At 51.4% G+C, this 23,482-nt stretch overlaps 1 protein-coding gene across 1 annotated transcript; it reads right to left on the bottom strand.

The window, feature by feature from the left end:
- Positions 1-389: 389 nt before the first annotated feature.
- Positions 390-23,161, bottom strand: BAG3 (BAG cochaperone 3). Its single transcript, XM_079899546.1, has 4 exons — positions 22,669-23,161; positions 7,231-7,557; positions 5,451-5,855; positions 390-2,002 (listed from the first exon to the last, which is right to left on the bottom strand). Exons 1-4 carry the CDS (start codon positions 22,852-22,854, stop codon positions 1,187-1,189), a joined length of 1,734 nt encoding a protein of 577 aa, XP_079755672.1. The 5' UTR covers positions 22,855-23,161; the 3' UTR covers positions 390-1,186.
- Between the last annotated feature and the right edge of the window lie 321 nt (positions 23,162-23,482).

The following is a 23,482-nucleotide window of genomic DNA, read 5'->3' on the forward strand; positions in this document are numbered from 1 at the left end:
TAAGAAAACAAAATCTTGCACGTGTCCACATTCTGGGCGGTGGTCCTTCCCAAGCCCTTAAAAAACCTTTGCCTAGAACAACCTTCTTCCCCCCAGTGGCTTCACAGTGCATCTGGTCCCTAACCCCAGTGACTTCGAGGAACCCAATGTGGGAAGATAAACCTGGTCTCGGACTGGCTTGGTGACTCAGAGGAGTGTCAGATAAAGATGACCCCAAGACTCTCATAGAACATGTGCCCAACCCCCAGTGAGCTGGACTCCAGGGAACGCTTGGGCCAGCCTCAGACAATACTGGGAACTGTGCACTTTTGAACCCACTCGGCCCTTCAGTGAGGTCTGCGGATGGCCTGGGGCCAGGTGGGCAGAGAGGCACCTCTGCTGGAGCAATCGGAAGAGGTGTGATGGGCACGTTCCCATTACCTGGGTTCACAGCTCTGAGTCTTCCCAGGTTGCAGCTGCAACCTGAGAATGAAAAATGACCAAGACTCATCTTCTCATGGGTCGGGCCAGTAGAGATGTTACGAATCCCAGAGCAGGCCTGCAAATGTGTCTGTTTATTTTTCCTGAAGCCAGTGAAAGACCATCTTGATGCCGCCACTCTTCAAAATTTAGAAACCACAGAAGACATTTTGAGTTACATTATTACTTTATTTTCCTTTTTTTAAATGTAGCATTAAAGTCATCCAACATACAGATATTCCTACGGCTCCTTACACATTTTATTCTATCTAAAGTTAAGTATTTTAGCTATGAGATGACAAAAATCATCCCACTAAAATGGCAACACTTCTGAAAAATGGGTTTCATATTTACTGATGAGAAATCGACTCCCCATCTACCCCTGCAAAAACTCCTTCAGTCCAGAGCTGTAGAAAGACAGTTCACATCCATGACTAACATGTGGGATCCATACAGAGAGGGCTCCAAAACAGCAAGCTATGGGGTTAAACTTCTGTAACAAGCAACTTCTTTATTTGTACAGAATATGAATACACAGGAAAAGCATCATTCTCCTTTTAGGCCTTTTATTAGTGTGTTTCGCCTCCACCCAAGTTACTGCCTACCAAGCAGCTACGAAGAGTAAAAACCAACTGGTTTTAAGGCCCTGAAATGCATGCAACTTAAAATTCTCTAAAGCACACAATCAGTTCCCGGTCTCCGGGGCTGATTTTTTATTTCGTGGAGACTAAGGTGCTGCTGGGTTTGCAGCTGTGTCTGTCGTGCTGCTGGGGTTTGGAGCTGCTGCTGCTTTGGCTTCTGGCTGCTGGGTTTCAGTACTGGGATCTTCTCCATTTCCAGCACTTTTCTTGCTCTTGTCTGCTGTCACGGCACCCATCTCCATGATTTCCTGAAGTGGCTGATCGGTGTCAAGGGAGCTGGGCTGGAGTTCATAAACCTGGACTTGACCTGGGACATCTATTGCTTTCTGTTCAAGTTTTTCCAGGATGGTCTGAACCTTCCTGACGCCATCTCTCCTGGCCTGGCGGACATCAGCGCGTCCTTCTGGGTCTACAGAATCCAGGGCCAGTAGCTCTTTGGTCAAATACTCTTCTATCATCAGGTACTTTTTGTCTGTCTTCTTGCCTTCAAAGTTGTCCACAGCCTGCTCCAGCCCTTGCACCTTCTCCAAGATGGCTTCTACTTTCAGCACACCTGGATGTTTTGGGGGTACCTCAGCTTCTCCTGGTTTTGGGGGTGTGGCTTCTGCAGGGGCAGGGCTGGGGGCTGCTCTCTCTTCTGCAGCCACGTTCTTGGCGGGAGAGGGGACGGCAGAAGGGGCCGGGCTGGGAGGACAAGGCACCGGAGCAGAGGGAACCTTTACTTCCACTTTCTCAGAGGGAGGCAGGGGCTTCTGCGAAACAGGTTGAGAATCCACCTCTTTGCGGATCACTTGAATCGGGATGTGTCCAGGAGTGAGATCTGGTCCAGCTGGGCCTGGCTTGCTTTCTGGTTTGTTTTCAGGTTGGGGAATAGGTGAAGGTTCTCGATGGGTCATGGGTTGCTGAGAAGAGGCAAGGACACAGAGATAGTTTTAATACCTGGCTGAGAGTCACAGGCAGTCGTTTGTAGCTAGTACTGACTAGAAGAAAACAGAAATGACTTTTTTTTTGGCGGTACGCGGGCCTCTCACTGCTGTGGACTCTCCCGTTGCAGAGCACAGGCTCCAGATGCGCAGGCCCAGTGGCCGTGGCTCACGGGCCCAGCCGTTCTGCGGCATGCGGGATCTTCCCGGACTGGGGCACGAACCCATGTCCCCTGCAGCGGCAGGCGAACTCTCTACCACTGCACCACCAGGGAAGCCCAGAAATGACTTTGTTAAAGTTTAATAGTATAAGAGGGATTTTCAAAGTCAGCCAAACCTGTTACAAAATTAAAATATGATATTCATCATGTATGTGACCAAACCATGTTATGCTTCCGTTCGTTAACCTTGGTCTCTTGGTCTGTCATCTCTCACTGAATTTTTCTGGAGATGGTATTCTTACGGCAATGAAAAGAAAACCAATATAATTTTCAAAAATGAAAATACCAAAAACGCATGCTGACGGCTGAGTTACTTTACCTCAAAGCAAAGTCCTGGGTGACTCAGACTTTCAGGTGATGGAGCCAGGGAGTAGTAATGGCCACTTGGCCCCCTTCATCACCCTGTGTGACAGTCTCCGCTCAGGGTGTGGCCTTCCCATCTCCTGTTTCAGAAAAGTTATAATCGTCTTTTTTTTAAAAAAAAAAAAAACCTATGACAGCCTTGTGGTTTCTGCCCAGACTGATGTATTTTTTGAGAATAAGCAAGATGCTGAAAATGGGTAATGCAGTAAGAATTCTGCCTGGACACATCTGTGCCAGAGCTAACATTCAGCAGTGCAGAATCTCTGCACTGACTACATCGGCTACAGAGGCTGAGATACTCTTTAATGTGACTATAAGCTATAGCGATATTTTAAAAAATTAACTATGCTTGAAACAGAAACATCTTGGTTCACCTAGCATTTAAGTGAACATCTAAAACCCCCTTAAAAATCTCACACACTGATTTTATCAACTGGGAAATAGGAGTTGGACTACATTATTTCTAAAGTACTCCATATTAAAAACACTAAATCCCACTATAATGTTCAGTTAGGTCAAATCTCTGCAAGCCTCTAAAAAGGGATTTCTAGACAAGCTATAAAAGGGAGGCCACTACAAACAAACAGGGTTAAGTGGAAATAGGATTAAATATTGTTCCACCAATTACAGAAAATATTGATAATATGGGAAAGGCATGAGAGGAAACATCTCCAGCTTTGCAAATGGGCACTTCTTTCCCATTTGAAAGGATTACTGAGTCTGAGTAAGGATCTGATGGATGCTTGGCTGTTTTGTTTGAACACCAGTAGCCTCCTTTTCCATCAAATCTCTTCTGCCAACCAGAAATGCTTAACTTTGGCCCTTAGCACTCATGAACCAGCCACACGCCTCTTCTTGGGTTTTAAAACGATGGCTGAGTAAGTGACTTTGGAAACACTTAAGAGGGGGTGTCCTATGGCTTGTACTCTTCAAAAATGTCAAGGTCATGAAAGCAGAGAAAGACTGAGAACGTGTTTTCCAGATTAAAGGAGACTAAAGGAAAACGACATCTGCGTGCAGTGCTCATGATCCTACATTAGATCCTGGAACAGGAGGAAATTGCTATAAAGGAGATCTGAGAAGGGACTGCGTATGAGACAACAATGTTTTAAGGACGTTAAACTTCCTGCATCTGATAATTCTACTGTGGGTATGAATGAGAAGGTCGCTCTCTTAGGAAAATATCTGCTGACATATTTAGGGGTATTGGACATGATATTTACAACTAAACCTCAAACAAAAAATACAGATAATATATGGAGAGAGGAAAAGATGACAAAGCAAATGTAGCAAAATGTTAACAGTAAATATGGGTGAATCTTTGCTTTCATGACCTTCATATTTACTGGACTTCTCTTCTGTAAGGTTGAAATCATTTCCAAATAAAAAGGAAAACAAACAAACAAACAAAAAAACCATAAAAGGAGGAGTTCTGTTTGAGGGCCCTGAACAGTGTCACCATCTGTAGTAAGAAGATGCCCTGCATTTGTTTACAGAGCACTTTCCTTTTAAAAACTGTGACCAAGGGACTTCCCTGGTGGCGTAGTGGTTAAGAATCCGCCTGCCAATGCAGAGGACGTGGGTTCGAGCCCTGGTCCGGGAAGATCCCACGTGCCACGGAGCAACGAAGCCCGTGCGCCACAACTACTGAGCCTGCGATCTAGAGCCCGCGAGCCACAACTACTGAGCCCACGCACCACAGCTACTGAAGCCCATGCGCCTAGAGCCCGTGCTCCGCAACAAGAGAAGCCACCACAGTGAGAAGCCCGCGCACCGCAAGGAAGAGTAGCTCCCGCTCGCCGCAACTAGAGAAAGCCTGCACGCAGCAAGGAAGGCCCAACGTAGCCAAAAATAAATAAATAAATGTAAAGGCACTTCCACAATGTTGAAAAAATAAATAAATATTTAAATAACAATAAAAAATAAAAACTGTGGCCGAGAATTCACTCAGCAGCTGAGCGGCCCCGGCTGCCGAGTGTTCTTCGGCTAAAACTAGAAGACTTCCTCCCCCAGGAACCAGTGCCTGCACGTCTCTACTGAAGGATAAGTGGGCCCTGCCTGTAACTTTCACCAGGCAGGAAGGAAGGCTTCCCATCCGCCCAGCCAGCCAGGCATCGGCCAGGGAACGTGGTCCTCTACCGCAAAGGAGGAGAAAGGAGTAAGACATGCTCCCTGTGGCCAAGGTCAGAGCAGAGCTGAACAGAGTGGATGAACACTTTTGGAATAAATGCACAGAATAATCAGAGCTGAACTGTAAGGGACTCATACTAGGCACCGTGGGAAAGATGAGGAGGCTTCGTGGGAGTGGCAAGGCTGGCTTGTCCCCTGGAGGATGGGGACAGCTTGGATTGTGAAGGCATGTCAGGAAGTGGGTCCAGCACAAGCAAAGGCACAAAAGAGGAGACAACAGAGTGAAGGGCCTGCAGAGTGCAGGAAGGGGTGTGAGTGAGGCAGGAGACGAGGCTGAGGGTGGGGTGTGGAGGGGCTGCAGGGCACTGCAAGGGTATGGTGGGCACTGAGACACCTGGGCCCCCCCAACAGGTGTGTGACGCTGTGTTCTGCCCGCCGTTGCCCACGGTGGTGGCTGGAGCTCTGCCCCTGAGGCAGCTGCAGCGAAAAATGAGCAAAAGCTGTAGAAAGCACTGGAGGTTCACAGCCCTCGCCTGCATTTCTGCTGATGACCAGCCGTTTTCAGGGTCTCGCTCTCCCCCCCAGTTACATGCGTAAACCAGGAGGGGCTGGTGGGGCGGGGTGGGGTGGGGGGACCCAGGGCACCTGCACAGAGCTCCTCAGGCCCTGGAGAGATGCTGCCCCAGCTAGTCTGCCGACACCGACTCCCATACCTGAGGCCTGTCGACCACGGTTTGCACGCGGACGGACGGCGGGGTGTGCACCGGCGTGCTGCTTCTGGCTGGAGAGCCCTCCCGGCTGGACGCACCCCGGACGGGTGACCGGAACGGGGATGCTGCCCACACGGTCCGGGGCTCCCAGTCATCTCCCTGGATCTTGTGGTACACAGGCTGGTGGGTCTGGTATTCGCCCTGCTGAGCTGGGTAGTGGGTCTTCTGGGCTTGGTGGAAGGAGGGCTGGGCTGCCGGCCGGGTGACATTCTGCTCATGTATCACAGGGATGGAGATGTAGCCCCGAGGGAGCTGGTGACTGCCCAGGCTGCTCCTGCCAGAGGAGGAGGGCAGGCTGGCCGAGGAGGACGAGGATGAGCAGTCCGAGGCAGCCGGAGACTGGGATCGCTGCAAGACGCAAAGGGTGATACACAGCCCCGTGAGCCACCGCTGTCTGGCCCTCCGACTCTGTCCCCGTCACGCGCCTGCTCTGGGCAGCAGGTTTAATATGACCTCCCGTCTGTAAGCCTTTCCATTTTCAAAATGTAGTGTTAAGACTGGGAGCTCAGGAGTCAAGAGGCCTGGGCTCAAATTCTTAACAGCTCAATAGCTTTAGGAGCTGCGTTTAACCCCCAGCCCAGTCACTGGGCTGACCTGACAATTCGGTAAAATAATCTGTGCGTGTGTCCCAGCCCCAGTGCCACACACAGGAAGCGCTCGCTACATTTTATTTATTGTTATCACTGCATTTCCTCTTTCCGTAACTCTCTTCCTGCTTATCCACAGAGAACTCAGCTCGGCACTGGGAACTGTGTCCCCTGTGTGGACCGAGGCAGGCCAGGCCCCTTTCCCTTCCCGGCCACCTACTTTCCGTTCTAGAAAATCAGAAGGGTGTTTGCGCAGCTGGCTTCTACAGGCCCTGCTAGCTTAAATTTCTTCAGGTTTCTCTGACTGATGTGTCACTTTTGATTTTTACAACAAAAACATTACAAATTCAGGTACCGCTTCTCCAAGGAAGGGAAAAGAGCCTCCTGTGATTTTTCATCCCCGGAGCAAGCATTTGTGCTCAAGAGCAGTGCAGGAGACACACGATGGGATGCTGTGCAGACTGCAAAACCCAGAGGGCTTATGGCTCAGGATTCCTACTGGGGTCCACTGGCCTTCAAATCTCAGCTAAGAACTGGATTAAGAACTATTCTTTAGACATTAGTGCAAGAAGTGTCGGCTTCAGACTTAAAACCTGAAAAGCAGCTGCCTTCCTGACTCCTCATTTTACATTTCCTTTGAAACTGTGGACACTGTAAGGGCAGGTACGCGGTCTCATTTTCACGTCAGTACAGCTCCAAGCAGTTAATACTTACCTGTGAACACTGAACTGAATGAAATAACACAGAGTATCTCTGTATTTCTGATATAGAAAGCTCGGTGGGTGTACGTGAGGAGCCAGAAGGCCAGGCTTCCAGTCCCAGTGACACCACTTCCAACTTTGTGATTGTGGACCAAGCTGTTTACCCTTCTGAGCCCCAATTCCTTAACTACCAAAATAAACCATGATCCCTGCCCACCTGAAAAACCAACCTGTGAAACGCTGGGGGGACGCTGGGCTGTCTTGTAAGCGATCTTTGCTGGGTGACCTCTGACGCTGCGGGCCAGGCCCAGATGCCCCGCATCTCACCAGGCGTTGCCCTGGGCACCGCATCAGGGTCTGGGGCAGCCTAGGAAGCACAAAACCTGGCACCCCCGGGTCGCACCCCACAGGCCCGCGAGCCAAGCCTCTCCTTACCTCAGGTCCATGGGAGGCTGGGGGCTGGGCTGCCGCAGCCGCTACTGCCTGTCCGCACTGTTTATCTGTCTGGGTGGCTTCCGCCACTCCCCGCAGAGGTGACTGGGGCCTCTGCGGGGCCGCCGGGGCTACCTCGGTTTGGAAGCGCTGCGTCCCAGGCTGGGGGTAGGCGAAGACAGGATGTGGCTGCCGGCTCTGGGCACCGTCGTGGAGGACGGGGATGGGAATGTAGCCTGGCCGGAGCCGGGGGTACACAACGTGGCCTTCCCTCGTGGGCAGCGGCCTGGAGCCCTCCCTCGAAGGCCCGTTTGCAGAGGATGCGGTTTCCTAAAATAAAGAGAAACACAGACCTGTTAGAAACTGGGAAGGAGACAGCCCTGAACAGGGGCAAGCATGGCGCCGAGCACTCCGACCTTCCAGAGTGACCCTGGGTCCCACAGTGCCAGCCAGGGCAGCTGAGCACACAGAGTGTGGGTGCCTCCCCTGACCCCCCACTTCTTCCAGACGCCCCCTCCCTACTGAAGCCGCTGTATGGGCAGCAGTTTAAGAATCAGAAGCATCCAGAGGAAGCAGGGGAGCCAAGGTAACTGTTGAGCATAAGAGAAGTCCCAGTTTCCCAAACTGGTAAGACAGGTTTCTTTTCTGGGTGACACGGCGGCAGTGCATATAGGTGAGTCACTGACCGCCTCCCAAATCTTCAGACCCAGATCAGAAGGTGCGAGGAGCATTCAATTCCAGCTCCCTAAGCCACAGCCAGCTTCTCTGCTTTCTAAAAGGTCCTCATGTCTCCTAGCGATACAGACTCGTGCTGGACCCCAGCGCAGGCCACAGCCTGGAAGTCTGCCGAGAAGGGGCGGCAGCGGGACGCTGCCTCCTCAGGAATATTTTCAGAACAAGCTGCGAGAAAGGGAGATACACAAGGAATGCAGAAGCAGCACAGGATGAGAACAAAACCCGGGGATTAATTGTGCTGGTCCTGTGATGCCAACAAAGCTTGCTTGGCGAGGAGCGGCTGGGTCTCTCTCATGTCCTCTCACGAAGCTCTCCCTTCAGCGGCCCGGCTATTTTGGGACCCTTGAGAAGGCCAAGTTCCAGATGTACCACAGAGAAAGATCTTGTTTCAGACAACAAGGCTGGCCCGTCACTTGCCGGGCAATGTCACTTCTCCCCAAGCAGAGGCTGGGCAACTGAAACCAGGGACCCCCACGGCTTCCGGTCCTGACGACCTCCTGAGCACTAGAGGGTCCTCTTACAGAGGAGGGGGCTGAGGATTTGTGCCGCTGACACACACCCGAGTGGGTCAACTATTACGAAGGAGCATGATCCTTCCTCATGAGGCAGCGCCAAGAGCTGAGGCTCTAGGAGCCTCAGGGTGTAACTCCCAGTGGGGCGAAACTGGTCACAAGTGGGGAAAGCCAAGGGCTGACCCTGGAACTTAGCCCTTTCAGACCCATGAACTGCTTGCCTCCTGCCGAGCCCCGCCCCAGAGGGCCTCCAGCAGAAGGAGAGGCAAGGGTGTTGCCATGCCCTTGGGGACGCCAGCAGACAGGCGCTCTCAGATTAGAATAGCCACGTGCTCAGGGCAGTGGCATGATTTTAGCCTGCTTAACTCAGGTCACCCAAGAGCAGGGAGTGGGTCCAGGCCTCACATTCAGAACCAAATTCCTGCCATGAGAGGGACACCACAAGGGAGGCAGCAAGAGGGACCGAAGAAACGCCATGCTGCTCGGAGCTGACTCACAACAGGCCGTCCGGGCATTTTCTCCACGCGCTGGGCACCTTCCTTCCAGCCTGGAGCAGGGGCCTGGACGAGTGCCGGGGCATCGTCTCTGCGGGCTTCCTCCTGGCCACGCACAAAAGCAGAGCTGAGCAGCCAGCGGCCCTCATCCGCTGACTGGCCCCTGGTCAACGTCCTGCTCCCGAGTTGCTTGGTACCATGGGATCACCAAACCAGCAAGGCACGATCCCTGCCAACTGGGGGCTGCATGAAACAAACAGGAAGCAAAACTACCTGGAAAGCACAGGAGGCCCTGCGGATGGGGGACCGCCTGGGCTTTCCTAGTAGGAGAGGGCTTTCCTAGAGAGGATGCAAGTTCATTCTTACCTCTGTTAGTAACAGTTCTTTCATCTGGGGTGATTCTCTTAACCTCGGTGAGCCTTAATCCCCTTTTCTAGAAAATGAGCTAGCAACACCCACTTCATAGGACTGTCGTGAGGTTTTACGAGAGCACGTCAAGAGGGACGCCCCCCCCACGCACACACACAAAAAAGAGTGATGCCGGGAAGGCCAAAAGGCATGTGAATCCCCCCTAAACAGGCCCATGATTATGCTCCTCAGACCCCAAAGTGTCAGAGGAATCAAAGCTGAAGGACGCAGTTAACTGGTGGTGACTGGAGTAGAACGGTGACTGCACCTGGAGAAAACGGAGTCGTCTGGGAAGGAGCCTTTGGAGGGGATGGAAACGTTCTCCGTCTTTCTCTGGGTCGTGGTAAACGGGTGTACATCCGTGTCGAAGTCTCTCACACCGTCCACTTCCCTGGGACCCCCACACTGCCCCTCCCCTGCCACATTCCACCCACACTGTCCAGACCGAACAGGTGAGGGCTGCCACCCCCAGCTGCTGGCTGGGCCTCCACCTCAGACCCTCCCGGGGCCTGGAAGCCATACAGAGGCCTGGCTGAGGCTTGCCCGCTCCTGGGGGAAGCCCCCGGATCCAGAAGGTACTGGAGCGGGCCTGCCACGAGTTGTGCTTTTTATGCATCTCCCTGAGCATATTTTGTGCCTCAGCTGAAAAAGAAAAGGGAAGAAAAAGGAAGGAAGAAGGGAAGGCGGGCGGGAGAGCAGTTCCACCTGCCCCAGGGGCTGCGACAGCGGAGGCGATACCTGACCTGGTCTTGGGAGTAGTGGTCCGGGTCAGTGGAGGGAGCGTGCGGTCACCGCAGGCAGGGCTGGGGGTGTCAGGGGCCCAAGCTGGAAGGCAGGGTGGCTACGGGAGGCCTGGAGGCTGCTTTCCTACAGTCCTGAGGTCTGCACTCCTGGTTCCGTGTGAATTAACGACCCATTTATGTCATGTGATAAAAACCCACACATCTCTCATGATGGCCTCTGAAAGAAGGTGGGCTGCCTTGCCACTCTGGTGGGGGCTTTGTTTAGAAAACACTGCTTTAGGTAAGTTAAAAAGACCACCTCACTTCTACAGAATAGAAAACTAACACTTGTACGTGAATAATTTAAACTGAAAATGACACGCCCACCCATAACAAGGTCTGCACCAGATGCTGACACCACCTCTGTTTCTACTCTCCTCTCATCAGAGCCCTGTCAACAACAAATGCTTCAGTTTTACTAACCAAAAAGCACTGCCCAAGAGAGTTAAATTGCCCTTCCTACCTTCTGTGGTGTTTTCATCACAGTCTAGTAAAAAAAAAAAAAAAAAAGACATAATTTTTTTCCAAGGAAAAAGTTTGGTTTTTTTTTTTTTTTGGCCACGCCACGCGACATGTAGGATCAAACCCGCACCCCCTGCATTGGAAGGGCGGAGTATTAACCACTGGACCGCCAGGGAAGTCCAAGAAAAAAGTTTTTTAAATGTTTAATATTTATAATTCTCCTAGAATATGACTAGAACATGTCTCCTCAGTCCCATAAGAAGTGTCCTCGAGTTCAAGCCCAAGCCTACGGGTTATACCAACCAGCATCTTTCATAGAGGAAAGGCACTACCTGCCCCACCCTGACTTCGCTGGGGACTGGGGACTCCGTCTCCTGGGGGTTGCACTTCTGTGTGACCCCGTGATAGGGACGGGGTGCCATCACAGTCACCACGCAGATGACGGCCAGCCCTGCTTCCTCATCACCACCTGCCTAAGCTCCCTAAGGAGCAGTGACGGCATTACAGGAAGCGTTTTCCAATCAGCTCAGCTCATTATCCTTATCTGTGGGCAGAGCCATCAGGAATACATACACATGAAATCCAATTAGGAAATAAGAGCCTGACTTCCACGGCTTATCTCACTGCATTAATTTATAAAATGAACTGGTTCAAGCTTCTTCTTTGTGCGTTGCATTAAAATCCCCTGCGGGTGCCAAACAACTCCATGGAAAGGCCGGGACGAAAAGCGGGGAAAACTACCTCAGGTGAGCCAAAGTCTGCCCTATCGAGCACAAGGTATTATTACTAGACAAGCCTGGGGCCAGGTTCTGGGCTTGGATGAGCCCGCGGCTCACACAGGTCTTGTTTGCTTAAGAGCACAGCTAAACTTCACTACTGAGTTTTAGTAACAATGTGGGTGCTTAGGGGACAGCTAGGAGACTTGGAAAGCGGCTGCGCTTGGTCCTAAAGCTGACTCCGCTCTGAAATACGTGTGCTACGCAAGCAACTCACATCCCCTCCCTGGGCCTTAGTTTCCTCAGCTGCGAAATGAAGGGGAGGCCCAGGTGTTCTGTAAAGCAGTGGTCCTCAGACTCTAGGGGGCGTCCGGAGCGCCCAGGAAACGCAAAACGGTGCAGACGCTAAGTTCAGACCCCAACAAAGTCTGACTCAGGAGGTGTGTGGGCAAGTCCAGCCCCCACGGCACTGGGAGCACTGACCTAAAGGAGGTTCCTTGCAGCCCTGACGTTCTCCGTGACCTCCGATTCCAAGATCTCTTCTAGCTCTAAACACCTACATAAAGCTCAAAAACAAGGAAAAGCTGACGTGGCGGAAATCTAAAAATGACCACTCTTGACTGCACCCAGTTAAATCACATTAGAACTCTCTGGAATTCAAGGTGCCCCAAAGTTGCACGAACCAAGTGAAGAGGAGGAAGCCGCTGACCCTGCACCTTAAAAGCAGGGCGGAACCATAAACCCTGAAAACGGCGGCGCCCCTGTGAGCCCCGACCCCAGCTCCACGGTACAGTGCTCTTTCAAACGGGGGCTCGACACCTACAGACCACGGTCTGAATGAAGGGGAACAGCGACAAAGGCCACTCTGAGGGCTGCCCTGCAGCACCTCCGCCTCAACAGCCTGGAGTCCTAAGTAGGGCACCGATTCTATCAACTGGGTTTTTAGGCCAGAAGAGTCTCACGCCTGCCAGGCAGCGACTTTTACTAAAGACACTTCAGAACTCCTAAAACAAGGAAAAAAGATGGCGGGCAATAAGAATCCTGGGACTCCCCATCTAGCGAGGACGTGGATCAAAATAAAGTGGCTTGGGGCTTCCCTGGTGGCGCAGTGGTTGAGAGTCCGCCTGCCGATGCAGGGGACGCGGGTTTGTGCCCCGGTCCGGGAGGATCCCACATGCCGCCGAGCGGCTGGGCCCGTGAGCCATGGCCGCTGAGCCTGCGCGTCTGGAGCCTGTGCTCCGCAGCGGGAGAGGCCACAACAGTGAGAGGCCCGCGTACCGCAAAAAAAATAAATAAATAAAATAAAGTGGCTTGGCTTGCCTCTTTCAGGCAGGAAGCAAAACAAAAGAAAAACTTCCTTCTAAAGCACACATAGAGACCTGAGCTTCAACATTCTACCAAAACTTTCCATTTGGCATTACAGGCCACAGACATGAAATAAGGTATTGCCAATGTGATAATATAGAGAGATATCTACATCCCCACAGCCGAACTCAAAGTTCCCACTGGAATGTGGTAAAGGGTCTCTTCCACTGCCCCCAGCCCTGTTTGGGGCATGTAATGGACTTTGGGCATATTCTGCATAATAAGTAACGTCCACATCCACCAAAGTCTGTTTACAGCACTCCTAGTGAGACAAGAGTCTGTGCTGTAAGCAACGTAGTCCCAGGTGCTTGGAGGTTTTAACTGATATGCCCTGTTATTAAAGTATGTATACTTATCTACAAAGAGTTACAGATGTAGAAAATAAACTTATGGTACCAGGAGGTAAGGGATGGGGGAGGGATAAATTGGAAGATTGGGACTGACACATACCCACTACTATATATAAAATAGAGAGCTAATAAGGACCTACTGTATAGCACAGGGAACTCTACTCAATATTGTGTATTGGCCTATATGGGAAAAGAATCTAAAAAAGAGTGGATATATGTGTATGTATAACACATTCACGTTGCTGTACACCTGAAACTAACACAACATTGTAAATCAACTATACCCCAATAAAAATTAAAAAAAAAAAAGTATGTATAGTTGATCCTGGGATTACTCAGATGGGTGTCCCTATGTGCTTCTGCTAGGGAAAAGCACATTTTAAAGATGTGCTTACAATGAGAGAGATGAGCCCCTGTTTTCAAGTTGCCATTCGGGACTCCAATCCCGCCCTGCTGCTCGCCAGGTGTGTGCCCTCGGACAGGACTCCTTGCTACTAAGACTCAGTTCCCCCAGCTATAAAAATCCCCATGCCTTCCAGGGCTTTTTGCAAGATTTACGTGAAATAAGGCATGAGAAAGTCTTTGTAAACTCTGAGCTGTCCCATGCCCTATACAACTACGTTCCTCCATGCCACAAATAGTTATTGACGAACCCAGCTTTTCCCAAGCAACAGTTGGTTGGGCCTATTGTTTACAGAGTTGTGAATTTGGGTTTAACTCTTCAGTGATCTCACCAAGTTGGTAATGAGCCTGTTAGAGTCTGAAGCCCCTTTATTGAGAGTCTTAAGAGCCCTAATTAGCAGGGATGGCACTTTCTCTGCTAAGAAATGTATCTAAAGTTTCACAATCTGGAAGCAAACACAGCTAAAAACAACTCTAGGGGCCTGAGCCCTAAACTCCCCTCTCCCTTCAACAGGCCCCAGGCGCTGAAGGGGTCTGCCTTGCAGACAAACTCACCTGAGGAATCAACACGCAACCTGCAGTGACTGTGGTTCCTGCACACATGCCCCTGAGACCCAGGGGAAAGAGCCAAGCCAGGCTGGTGTCTGGGAGTAGAACATCTGCTGGTGTCCCCCTAATATTCTCAGTGTGTCCCCCCAGGGCATATAAGCAGTCTCCAGGCCACAGCTGGGTATGTCCCCTGCTGGGGAGAGCGCTCGGGGCTCAGAGTCCCCCATGGGCCCCCTGGACCCCTCCTCAAGGATACCATGGAGCAGATGTGGCCCAAGGTCACATGGGAAGTGACTGCAGAACCAGGAAGAGAATCCCGGTCACTGGGGTTCAGCTCCTGAGCTCAATGGCTTCAGGGAAATTAAAGACTACCTACTTCCTCTTCAGGAAAAAAAAAAAAAAAAAAAGGGTAGGGAACAATCTAAAGGCATAAATCACAAACGGAAAAGTACCTGAAATTTCCATATTAGGAAGCGAAATCTTGTCTGAATTTAGATAAAGAGACCTCTTCATCCCCATGGACACATTTCCATGGGTTTCTCAAGGTTCTTTCTCAGACTCAGGTAGAACACTGTTCAGTCACCGGGCTCCTCCATCTGTGAGATGTCAACCATGCAAAGCATCTGTTGTTATCAGGGTGCTGGGCTTCACTGGACATGTATTTTGTACAAAACACCGTTTCGCAAAAGAAAAAAATCTCCAATTCATCAACCACAGCTGCGGCAAGGGGAGACTCTGACAGATGGTGGCAGTCTTGGGGGGATTGCTGGAGGGACTCCTCCCCCACCCTAAGCAGCTTCTCAAAGCATTCCTTCCTCAGCAACCACCCTCCCCCAAAAGGGTGGTGGCAATTAGAAACCCCCTGCCTCTCTCCTTCCACCCACGGTGACATTTCCCCCACTTAGGGCAGGGTCCAGTACACCTGTGCAGACGGCCAGCCCCTCGTTTAACGTGGCTCCGTTTCCCCGCAACACCACTGGGCACCTGGTCGGTCCTCAGGCCTGTGCAGAGACTTGGAGGGAGAGCCCCGCCTCAAGCAGTCGGGATTCAGGGTAAACACAGCGCCCCCTGCAGAACACAGGATACACAATTCTGCTGGCCCATCTTGGGCACGGGATCTGGGGTGAGTCCACAGGCTGATGAGGCTGTGGGCTGCAGGTCTGGCTGAGAGCCTTCATCTGCCCTCATACTGAGTTACTGCCCAGCACCTACCACCCCCACGAGGGACACAGGAAACCCCCGGGAAGGGTGCTGAGGGTGTCTGGACACTGGTGGAAGGAGAGTGTCAGCTAAAGTGGTCCAGGGGCGATAAGAAGAGGCCTTGTCTTGGGAAACGAGACTTCATACCCATCTGGGAACCAAGAGACCCACGTCCAGCCAGCACTGTCCACTCTGTGGGAAAGCCAAGCGCCTGTGAATCCCCTCCGACTTCTTGGCGAAGACTGGGACTGTCGCCACGGACCACACACATGCCTCAGGTCAGGCCCTGGCTCATCACTTTCCCAATCCTTACGACCCTGCTGGACAGGTACTGGTGTATGCCCATTTCTCAGAAGGAGAGACTGAGGCTCGGGGAAGGTGAGTGATTTACCTGAGATCACCAGAACCCAGGTCTGTCAGACGCCAAGGCCGGGGGTACGTTAACCCTTTCACTATTCCTGCCACCCCTGTACACTGTGTGATAATTATTGGCTAATGTCTCCAAACCCTTCACTTTCTTGGGGTGAAATGCAGCAGGAGGGAAAGCATTTCATTTCGCCCGGTTGGAGCTGGGCTGAGGCGCAGACCTGGAACATTCAGTTCGAGTGTGGTCTTGGTCAGGGAGCCAGGGCTTGATGCTGAGTCACTGCCTGGCTGAGGCAGGGCAGCGGGAGCGGGGCGCACCCCTGAGTCACCACAGCCCCAAGACTCCACACAAGCCCAGCATGGGGCCTCTGCAGGGACAGAACCCAGGTCTAGCCCAGCAGGAGAGCGGGTCCTGCTCTGACACTCAGGGTCCATGGGATAATCTGGAAGATTCAAAAGCGATGTGGCTGCCTTCTCTGCCACACACGTCCTTTCCTTTCTTCCTGCCGTTTCCATTTCTAAACTATTCATTCTTTCTTTCTTTCTTTGTCCAAGAAGAATTTTTAAAATAACTGAAAAGAACAACAATTCTACTTTAAATTAAATTAAATTTTCAAGAAACTGAGGAAGTTACTTCAAAATAGGAAATGTTTGCTCTTCAAAAGGATGCTAAGGCATTTTCAGGGGAAAGTCTCGCCTCAATCACTGGGGACACAGCTCTGCGCAGGGACTCAGGAGGCACACTGTTTACAGGCTCCTAATGTAGGCAGCAGGCAATCTACCATCCTGGGCGCTTCAGAATTGACAGTGAATAAGAGGCTTCGCTCTGCAGCGTCTGATCTTACTGCCAGCCTCATGGACAAAAAAACTGGAGAGAGGCTCCTTCCGTGGCGCCGGGGCTGCTCTCTGCCGCTGTGGCTTAGTGGCGTCTGGCTGTTGCCAGCAACCGGCCTCCCCGGCAGGCCTGCTCCAAGACGCTGTGTCACTGGCGGGGACAAAAAAGAGCTTCTCCAGACCCGTAAGGATGAATTTAGGGAATCAATACCAAAGTCCCCTGTGGAGAAAAGGCCATTCAGAAATTCAATAAAAAGGAACCGGCTCCCGGGAGACATTGGGGAGCAAAAGACAACACTGCTTAGGAACGAACAGGAGGCTTCCCGCGACACACTCTTCAGTAAGGGATGCTTTCCTTCAACCAGCCTGTCCACTCTGGAACCCAGGCCCATGTTTTACTCTTCCGCACGCAGAATCCTTCACACACTGAGCCTGTAGACCCTGCCGGGCTCTGAGAGGCAGAAAGGGGAAAGAGACGCAGACTGTGCCTCTGGGACTCCCAGCCCACAGGGACGTGACCCCAAGGCAAACTAGAAAAGTGCTGCCTTTTGGAAGAAAGATTAGAATGGAAGTAATGTGGAGTCCAGAGCAGGGACAGCCTACTTCACCGGAGAGACGGAATAAATGCTTTGTGGAAAATGGCACCGGAGGAGGCAGCGCTGTCCTCTGTGTGGCCTTTAACACCATGACTTACAGAGAGCAGGTGCTCAAAAATGTCGGAAGAGATGAATGAGTGAAGACTGGGGGCCATCTTCTAGGTTCAGACCCAGGCTCAGGAAACGAGCCAACATTTCTGATCGGCTGTAAGAGATGGACTCAAGGCTGTTTATCCGCAGAACTGTGCCTGGCGAGCTCGGAGCATAAAGGACTGAGTATAGAGAAGCAGCCAGGTCCACTAGCGGCAAGCCTGTCTGTCACCTGGGGCGGGGGTGGGGGCGGGGTGGTAAACCTCTGGCTACAACAGCCTTTCTGTTTCGTCACAGCTGACAGGCCAGGCACATCCTCTCTCTCCAAGTCTGTTTCCTCATGCATAAGGTGAGCCTGACAGCTTCCACCTTAGTGAGCTGCTTTGAGGATTTAAAGAGAGGTTTGGAAAAGCACCCACCTGCGTCTGGCACATAGCTATAAATATGTTGACAGACAAAAAAATAGCTCATCCCTTCCTGAAGAAATTCTCTCTGCTTAAGCTTTTACAAGCTGCCTGGCTTGCTGAGAAGCTGCCGAGGCCCCCAGAGAAATCGTCGCAGAAATATGTGAAGAGTTTAAGACACCAGATAGCTCCCGCAGCTGCACACGCCGAACAAGGGCTAGAGGTCAGCTTCCACATCTGCAGAAGGAGGGGATCCGGAGCCTAGCTTCAAAAGTCCAGCTGTGAGTCTGAGGGCTGAGGCACAAAAGGGTGTGTGGACTTGATTCCCGAGCAATGGGGAGCCGGGAGGGGCTGGAGAGTTCCTCAGTCAGGTAGGAGAGAGGTCTGCTCGGTGTCCATCAGCACTAGAGGGTCCTCGGAGGCTCCTAATAAGCAAGGCCTTTGTCTCCTGCTCCCCGTTTTTCTATATAAGGTGTCTTAAATATGTAAGAGCAACATGAAAACAGCAAAACTAGGAAGGAGAAAGAGTAGGTTTGGGCTACGCACGGTTTCTTAATTTTTATGAAAAATACCAGATCATTTTAAAATGTCAATAGGAAGTAACAGACATGCAGAGTGGTTTATATAAGGCAACTGTGTGTCATTCCAGAAACGAGGACAGTGCTAATCAAGCCTCATGGGTGGTATGAAGCCTTCTGACTCACAGGCAGCCCAACAGCAACAAACAACCAAGCCTTCCCGGCCCTGGCTAACGTCAAACGCTGCCACGGTTCCCAGGCACTGACTCTACCCTTGTAAAGGGTAAATGTACTCCACAAAACAGGAGACAAGTTTTGCTCAGTTCTTGCATAAGCCAAACACAGACTGTTCTTTAGAGGGAAAATGAAGGTCCCGGATGAGCTGGACTCATAAGGCATCTGGCCATGTCCTTTATGCACCCCCAGCAAATCACTATTCATCAGTCATAAAGAAATGGGCTCCAGAGTAACTGCAACTTGCTGGAGATACAAAGGAGAGAATGGCCGCTCACTTCCTGACTGTGTTCCAATTCTAAGAGGCACAGGAGCTTGCAGTCAATCTGCAAAGAACAAGGTGATCTCATCTTTAAGAAAATTCAGGAAGCTCCGCTGAACATTAAGGGGAAGAAATGGGGCTCTACTTCAGTCGACATTCAAAACATTTCCGATTTCCTCTGAAAGGATGCTCCTGTCTCGCACAGAGCCTGAGGATAATCTGTCAAATTACTGTGGTGAGATTCTGCCGGCAGCGGAAGACAAGAGGGAGAGACTCTGGCTTGCTTCTTCCTGGGGTTCAGGAGGGTCTCGGGACCACCTCCCCACACCCGGCACTGGCACCCCACCCGGCTCCACCCCTCCCCATGCCACCCCTATGTTCGTTCCCAGAAGCCACGCACCGGGTGAGTTTCACCACGAAGGAAGGGAGGCTCCGGTGATGGCTCTGCAGGTTAGATGTTGAGCAGGCCCCTTGAGGATGCCAAGGCCTACGCAGGCGCACGTGAAGTCACAGCTCCCCCGCCCCCCTAAGAAGTGGGATCCTTGTCCTTCGGTGGCTCCCAAATGCCAGACTGCCGGAACCAAGAACCAAGAGGGAGGCTTTTCTGACATACAGATTTCTGGGCCCTACCCTGAGCAACTCGCATTGAACAAGGGGGTACCCAGCTGGCAACGTGTGTTCTTAAAAGGCTTCCCTGGAGACTGCCGGGCTTGGGAATCCGTGCCGGGGACCTCCAAGACCAGCAGAGCTAGAACAGCCCTGCTCCTCCAGGGAGGAGGGTCTCGCTCTGGTCGCAGGAAGGATTGTGAGGGAGCAGCACAGCGCCACACTCCAAAATATCTGGCCTCTGTTTATTTAGCAAGAGAGCCTGGAGGAGTGGCTGCACAGAAACTGCACATCCCCTGATTCCAAAGTGGACGTCAAGCTCTCTGCCAGAGACGGGGCCTGGACTGGTATGAAATTGCCAGGAGATTAGTGGGAAGCCCACGTGTGCAGAAAATCGATATCCGGGAAGACTGCAGGTTCAGTTGCTCAGAGTGGAGCTGGATTAAGCCCAAAGCCTTTGCCTCTAGCTGTCCTGCCTCTGCAATGAAGGGCAAGACACTCGCTTTCTGTTGCCGCCTCTGTAAAAATGGGATGAAAAGTCACTCTAACCACCTCAGGGGAATGAGAGAGGATCAATCGTAAGACAACAGAGGATAAGACTAAACCAAAGTTCTAATCTTTATCTTCCTTCCGCGAAAGCCATTTCTGTACCTACATGGTTAAACTGTAAACACCCAGAAGCTGTCTTCTCCAGAAGAGGGCTTTCTCTGTTTTTCATGCTCAATGAATAGCTCTTTATTGATTGACAGCATCTCCTCTTGAAAGTAAGGACGCTCAGAGGGTCCTCTTAGCTCAGTTCCTCTAAAATCACCCTTTGTTTTCTGCCAGAGCCCTTTTCTCATTCCACATTAAGAAACCAAATTTCGAATATAAAGTAACAGTGAAGGATTTTCCATTGTATTTACTCTGAAGTAAGGTGTCATTCATATACGTGAAAGTGAATTAGTCACACAGATGTTCTGTGTATATCAAAGCACAGTCTTGAAAGCAATGAAGCCCAGAGCTAATGAACTGAATGTTAGTTTTCTCCCTATGTTTTGGTACCGTGCTGAGAAATCTCAAGTAATTAATTTGGTAAAGAGAGCTCTTTTCTTGAGTTGATCACATCCAGCCATCACCATCTAAGTAGTCACAGAACAGAAGTCAGCCACCCAATACTTGATGGTTGGGAGGACACAAAAATTATTAAGTATTCCAGCCTGCACGCTTCATAGTTTCATAAAAATTTAAGACACTTCTACCTTCCTCTGAACAGATACACTGCCTCTTATCGACTTTTCAGTGTAGTTCTCTCTTTGCTCTTGGTACTAGCTGAGTGGCCTTTAGAAACACACTTGAACTCTCTGGGTTGCTTTTTGTGTTTTTTTATAAATTTTTTTATTATGTGGGCTCCGTAGTTGTGGCTCACGGGCTCTAGAGCCCAGGTTCAGTAGTTGTGGCGCACGGGCTTAGCTGCTCCAAGGTGTGTGGGATCTTCCCGGACCAGGGCTCAAACCCGTGTCCCCTGCAGTGGCAGGCGGATTCTTAACCACTGTGCCACCAGGGAAGCCCCTCTCTGGGTTTCTTTCTCAGAAAAATAGAGGCTGGGGTAAAAGGTCTTTAAGGACCTTTTTCCACTTTAAAATTCTGACTGTTAAATTTTCAAATCAACTTTTCCAGCATCAGACTTCTGATTTAGTAGCTTGCATTTTCTACTTGTCGAGAACAATAATAGTAACTCAACCTGTTTTCTTCCCCCTTGAAAAAGTTTATAAAACCACAGCCTAACCCATCCACTGTACAGATGCACGAAGATCTCAACGTGCTGAGTGAGTTTCATGTTGGAAACAAAGCGCCAGCAAGGCGGGACTTAACCCTGCACTCACAGTGGATGTGTCCAAACCTGATCTTCGCTCACCACCAAGGATGCCAGCGGATTCCGACTGTCCCTGTCTCTATAGGAAGGAAGCCTCAAAATGATACTTTTTTTTGTTTTTTGTGTTTTTTTGCCCACAGTAAAGATCTAGGTCCTTGCAGGCCACAGTAACAGAGCTGGTTGAAATGAGCATCAGTTTCACTCCATAATGGGCCGAACAGACAAGCAAAAAAGTATATATGGTTACGCCCATCCCAGCTAATTATAGCCTCTGGTACTAATTTTCAGAAATAAATATACAATTAATTTCTTATAAATGTAAGCTGCTGAATTTACAATGTCTCACTGTTGGGCACCAGTCTTATAAATATTTTTAAGAAAAAACTGCATAAAAATGAAGGTGGATAACACAGATCTTTCTTCTAAAATAATGATTTATAAAGCATTTTTAATTTTGTGAATTTTTAAATCTTCAAAATAACTTATTAACTCTCTATGACTTTTATTTTTATTTTGCCCAGACAACGTAACACTACCCTTTAAGTATATTTCTTTTTGTCAAGCTTTATATTTTGAAAAAGTTCAAATTTATAGAAAATTACAAGAGTAGTACGATTAGTTATAATTTTTTAACACTCATTCCAAGCTCCTATTTTCAAATTTTCATGCTTCTAAGGATTAAGTAGTATATATCCCTGCATATATGTAAATGAGGCATCCTTCTAAAACAAAAGTATTACTACACAGTTATTTGTGTATTAGAAACAAATCCTAGGTATTTTAGTAACATAACCAGGAAGGGAATGTATTGCCATTTAAAAAAAAAAAGTCTCTTTCTTGCCAGTGTGAGGCAATGTCTAAGGCAATAGCCAACTAGGAGACAGTCCCACATCTTTAGTTTAGAAACTGCCTGGAAGAACAGCATCTTGTTTTTAACAAGTCATACTAGAATATATTCTTAGTGAAAACAGTTTCAACCAATAATACAATTTTAATTTCAAATACAGAATGGGGAAAAAAAAAGGAATGAATTTACATCCAGTCTCCTGAGTCACTCTGTGCCTGAGATGGGAGGGTGAAGTCAAGACACCTTCAATCGAATTCAGGAACTTTAGGGGGTAAAATTCCTAACAGACCCTAAAAGACCCCCACCCCAGCTTGCCAATGGCCCCCCGGCGTCCGCCAAAGTACGGTCAGCAGGGTGAAACCAGGATCTCGGTCTTGGAAGCCGGGCGGAGGCCGCGGCGGGGCCTGGCCCGGGCCTCCGATGCTGACCAGGCCGGCCTCCCCTCGTCTCCTGGCCCACGGCCCCTCGAATCGAGCCGGTGGACCAGACCCGGCGCCAGCGCGCGGGTCCCACTTCCCGCCCGACCCCCGGAAACCAAACGCGACCCAGGGAGGACAGTCCTCTCCGGGACCTGACCCCCGCCCCGACGCCGGCCATGGGAGGGGGCTCGTTGGGGGGGGCAGCAGGCAGACCCCCTGAGAGCTGGTATCCTTCTGGGGGGTCCGTGCGTCCCAGGTGGCCTTCACTGACCTCCGGGGCACCAGCTCAGGCGGGCTACGGCCGGCAGGCACCTGGCGCCTCGCGTCCCCGCAGCCTGGCCCAGTCCAGCCGCCCCCTACGGCCCTGTGCCGACCGCTGGCCGTCGGGGGGGGGGGAGGCGCTGACCCGGCGGCCGCGGCGCGGGCCCTGCTCACCTTGGGGACCTCGGGGGGCACACGCGGGTCGTTCCACGTCGTGGTACGGCTATTGTGGTCCACGAAGAAGGGCCAGCCGGTCTGCGGGTCGATCTTGATTTCCCAGCCAGGGGGCAGGGGGTCGCGGTCGCCGGCGCCGCTGCCGGACGCCATCTGCACCATGGGCGAGTGGGTGGCAGCGCTCATGCTGGGTCGGGGTCGGCCCAGAGGGGCGGCCGCCGGGGTGCCGGATCGCGGGGTGCCGGGTCACGGGGTCGCGGGGTGCCGGACCTCCAGGTGCAGAGTCGCTCGCTGGCCGCGACCGGAGCTAGAGTCGTGCGCGCCGCCGACGTGTCCGGGAAGCCGGCGCTGGGCACCTTTATGAATTAAAGGAGGGGGTGACGTGGCCGGAGATGGCTGGAAGCGTCTGGAAATAGCCTCCTCGCTGCCAAAGGGGAAGGAGGAGATAAAGGGAGGTAGCAACTGGCCGGCTAGAAACTTCTGGTCCCATCCAGATAAGTTGGCGGCGGCGCCGCTTGGATGTGGAGCTCCGCCCTGAGTCATCAGCTATAATCGTGGCGGGGCGGGGCGTGGGCAGGGCGTGGGCGGGGCCTCGGCCAGGCCGCCCCTCCTCCACCCCTCCACCTCCTCCCCAGCCCCAGCTTCCCCGGCGGGGGTCGCCCGGCCGAGATGGCCCTGGGGTGGGCCCGGTGCATCCGCGGAGTCCGCGTGCCGCCGGCCGGCAGGACTAGCGAGCCCCGCGGACATCGTCTGTGTGTCCTGGGCCGGTTTCGGTTTTCAGACTCGTTCCCTCTTCTTCGAGCCGCACGGGTGT

The sequence above is a fragment of the Stenella coeruleoalba genome, assembly GCF_951394435.1.
Source record: "Stenella coeruleoalba genome assembly, chromosome: 16".
NCBI lineage: Eukaryota > Metazoa > Chordata > Mammalia > Artiodactyla > Delphinidae > Stenella > Stenella coeruleoalba.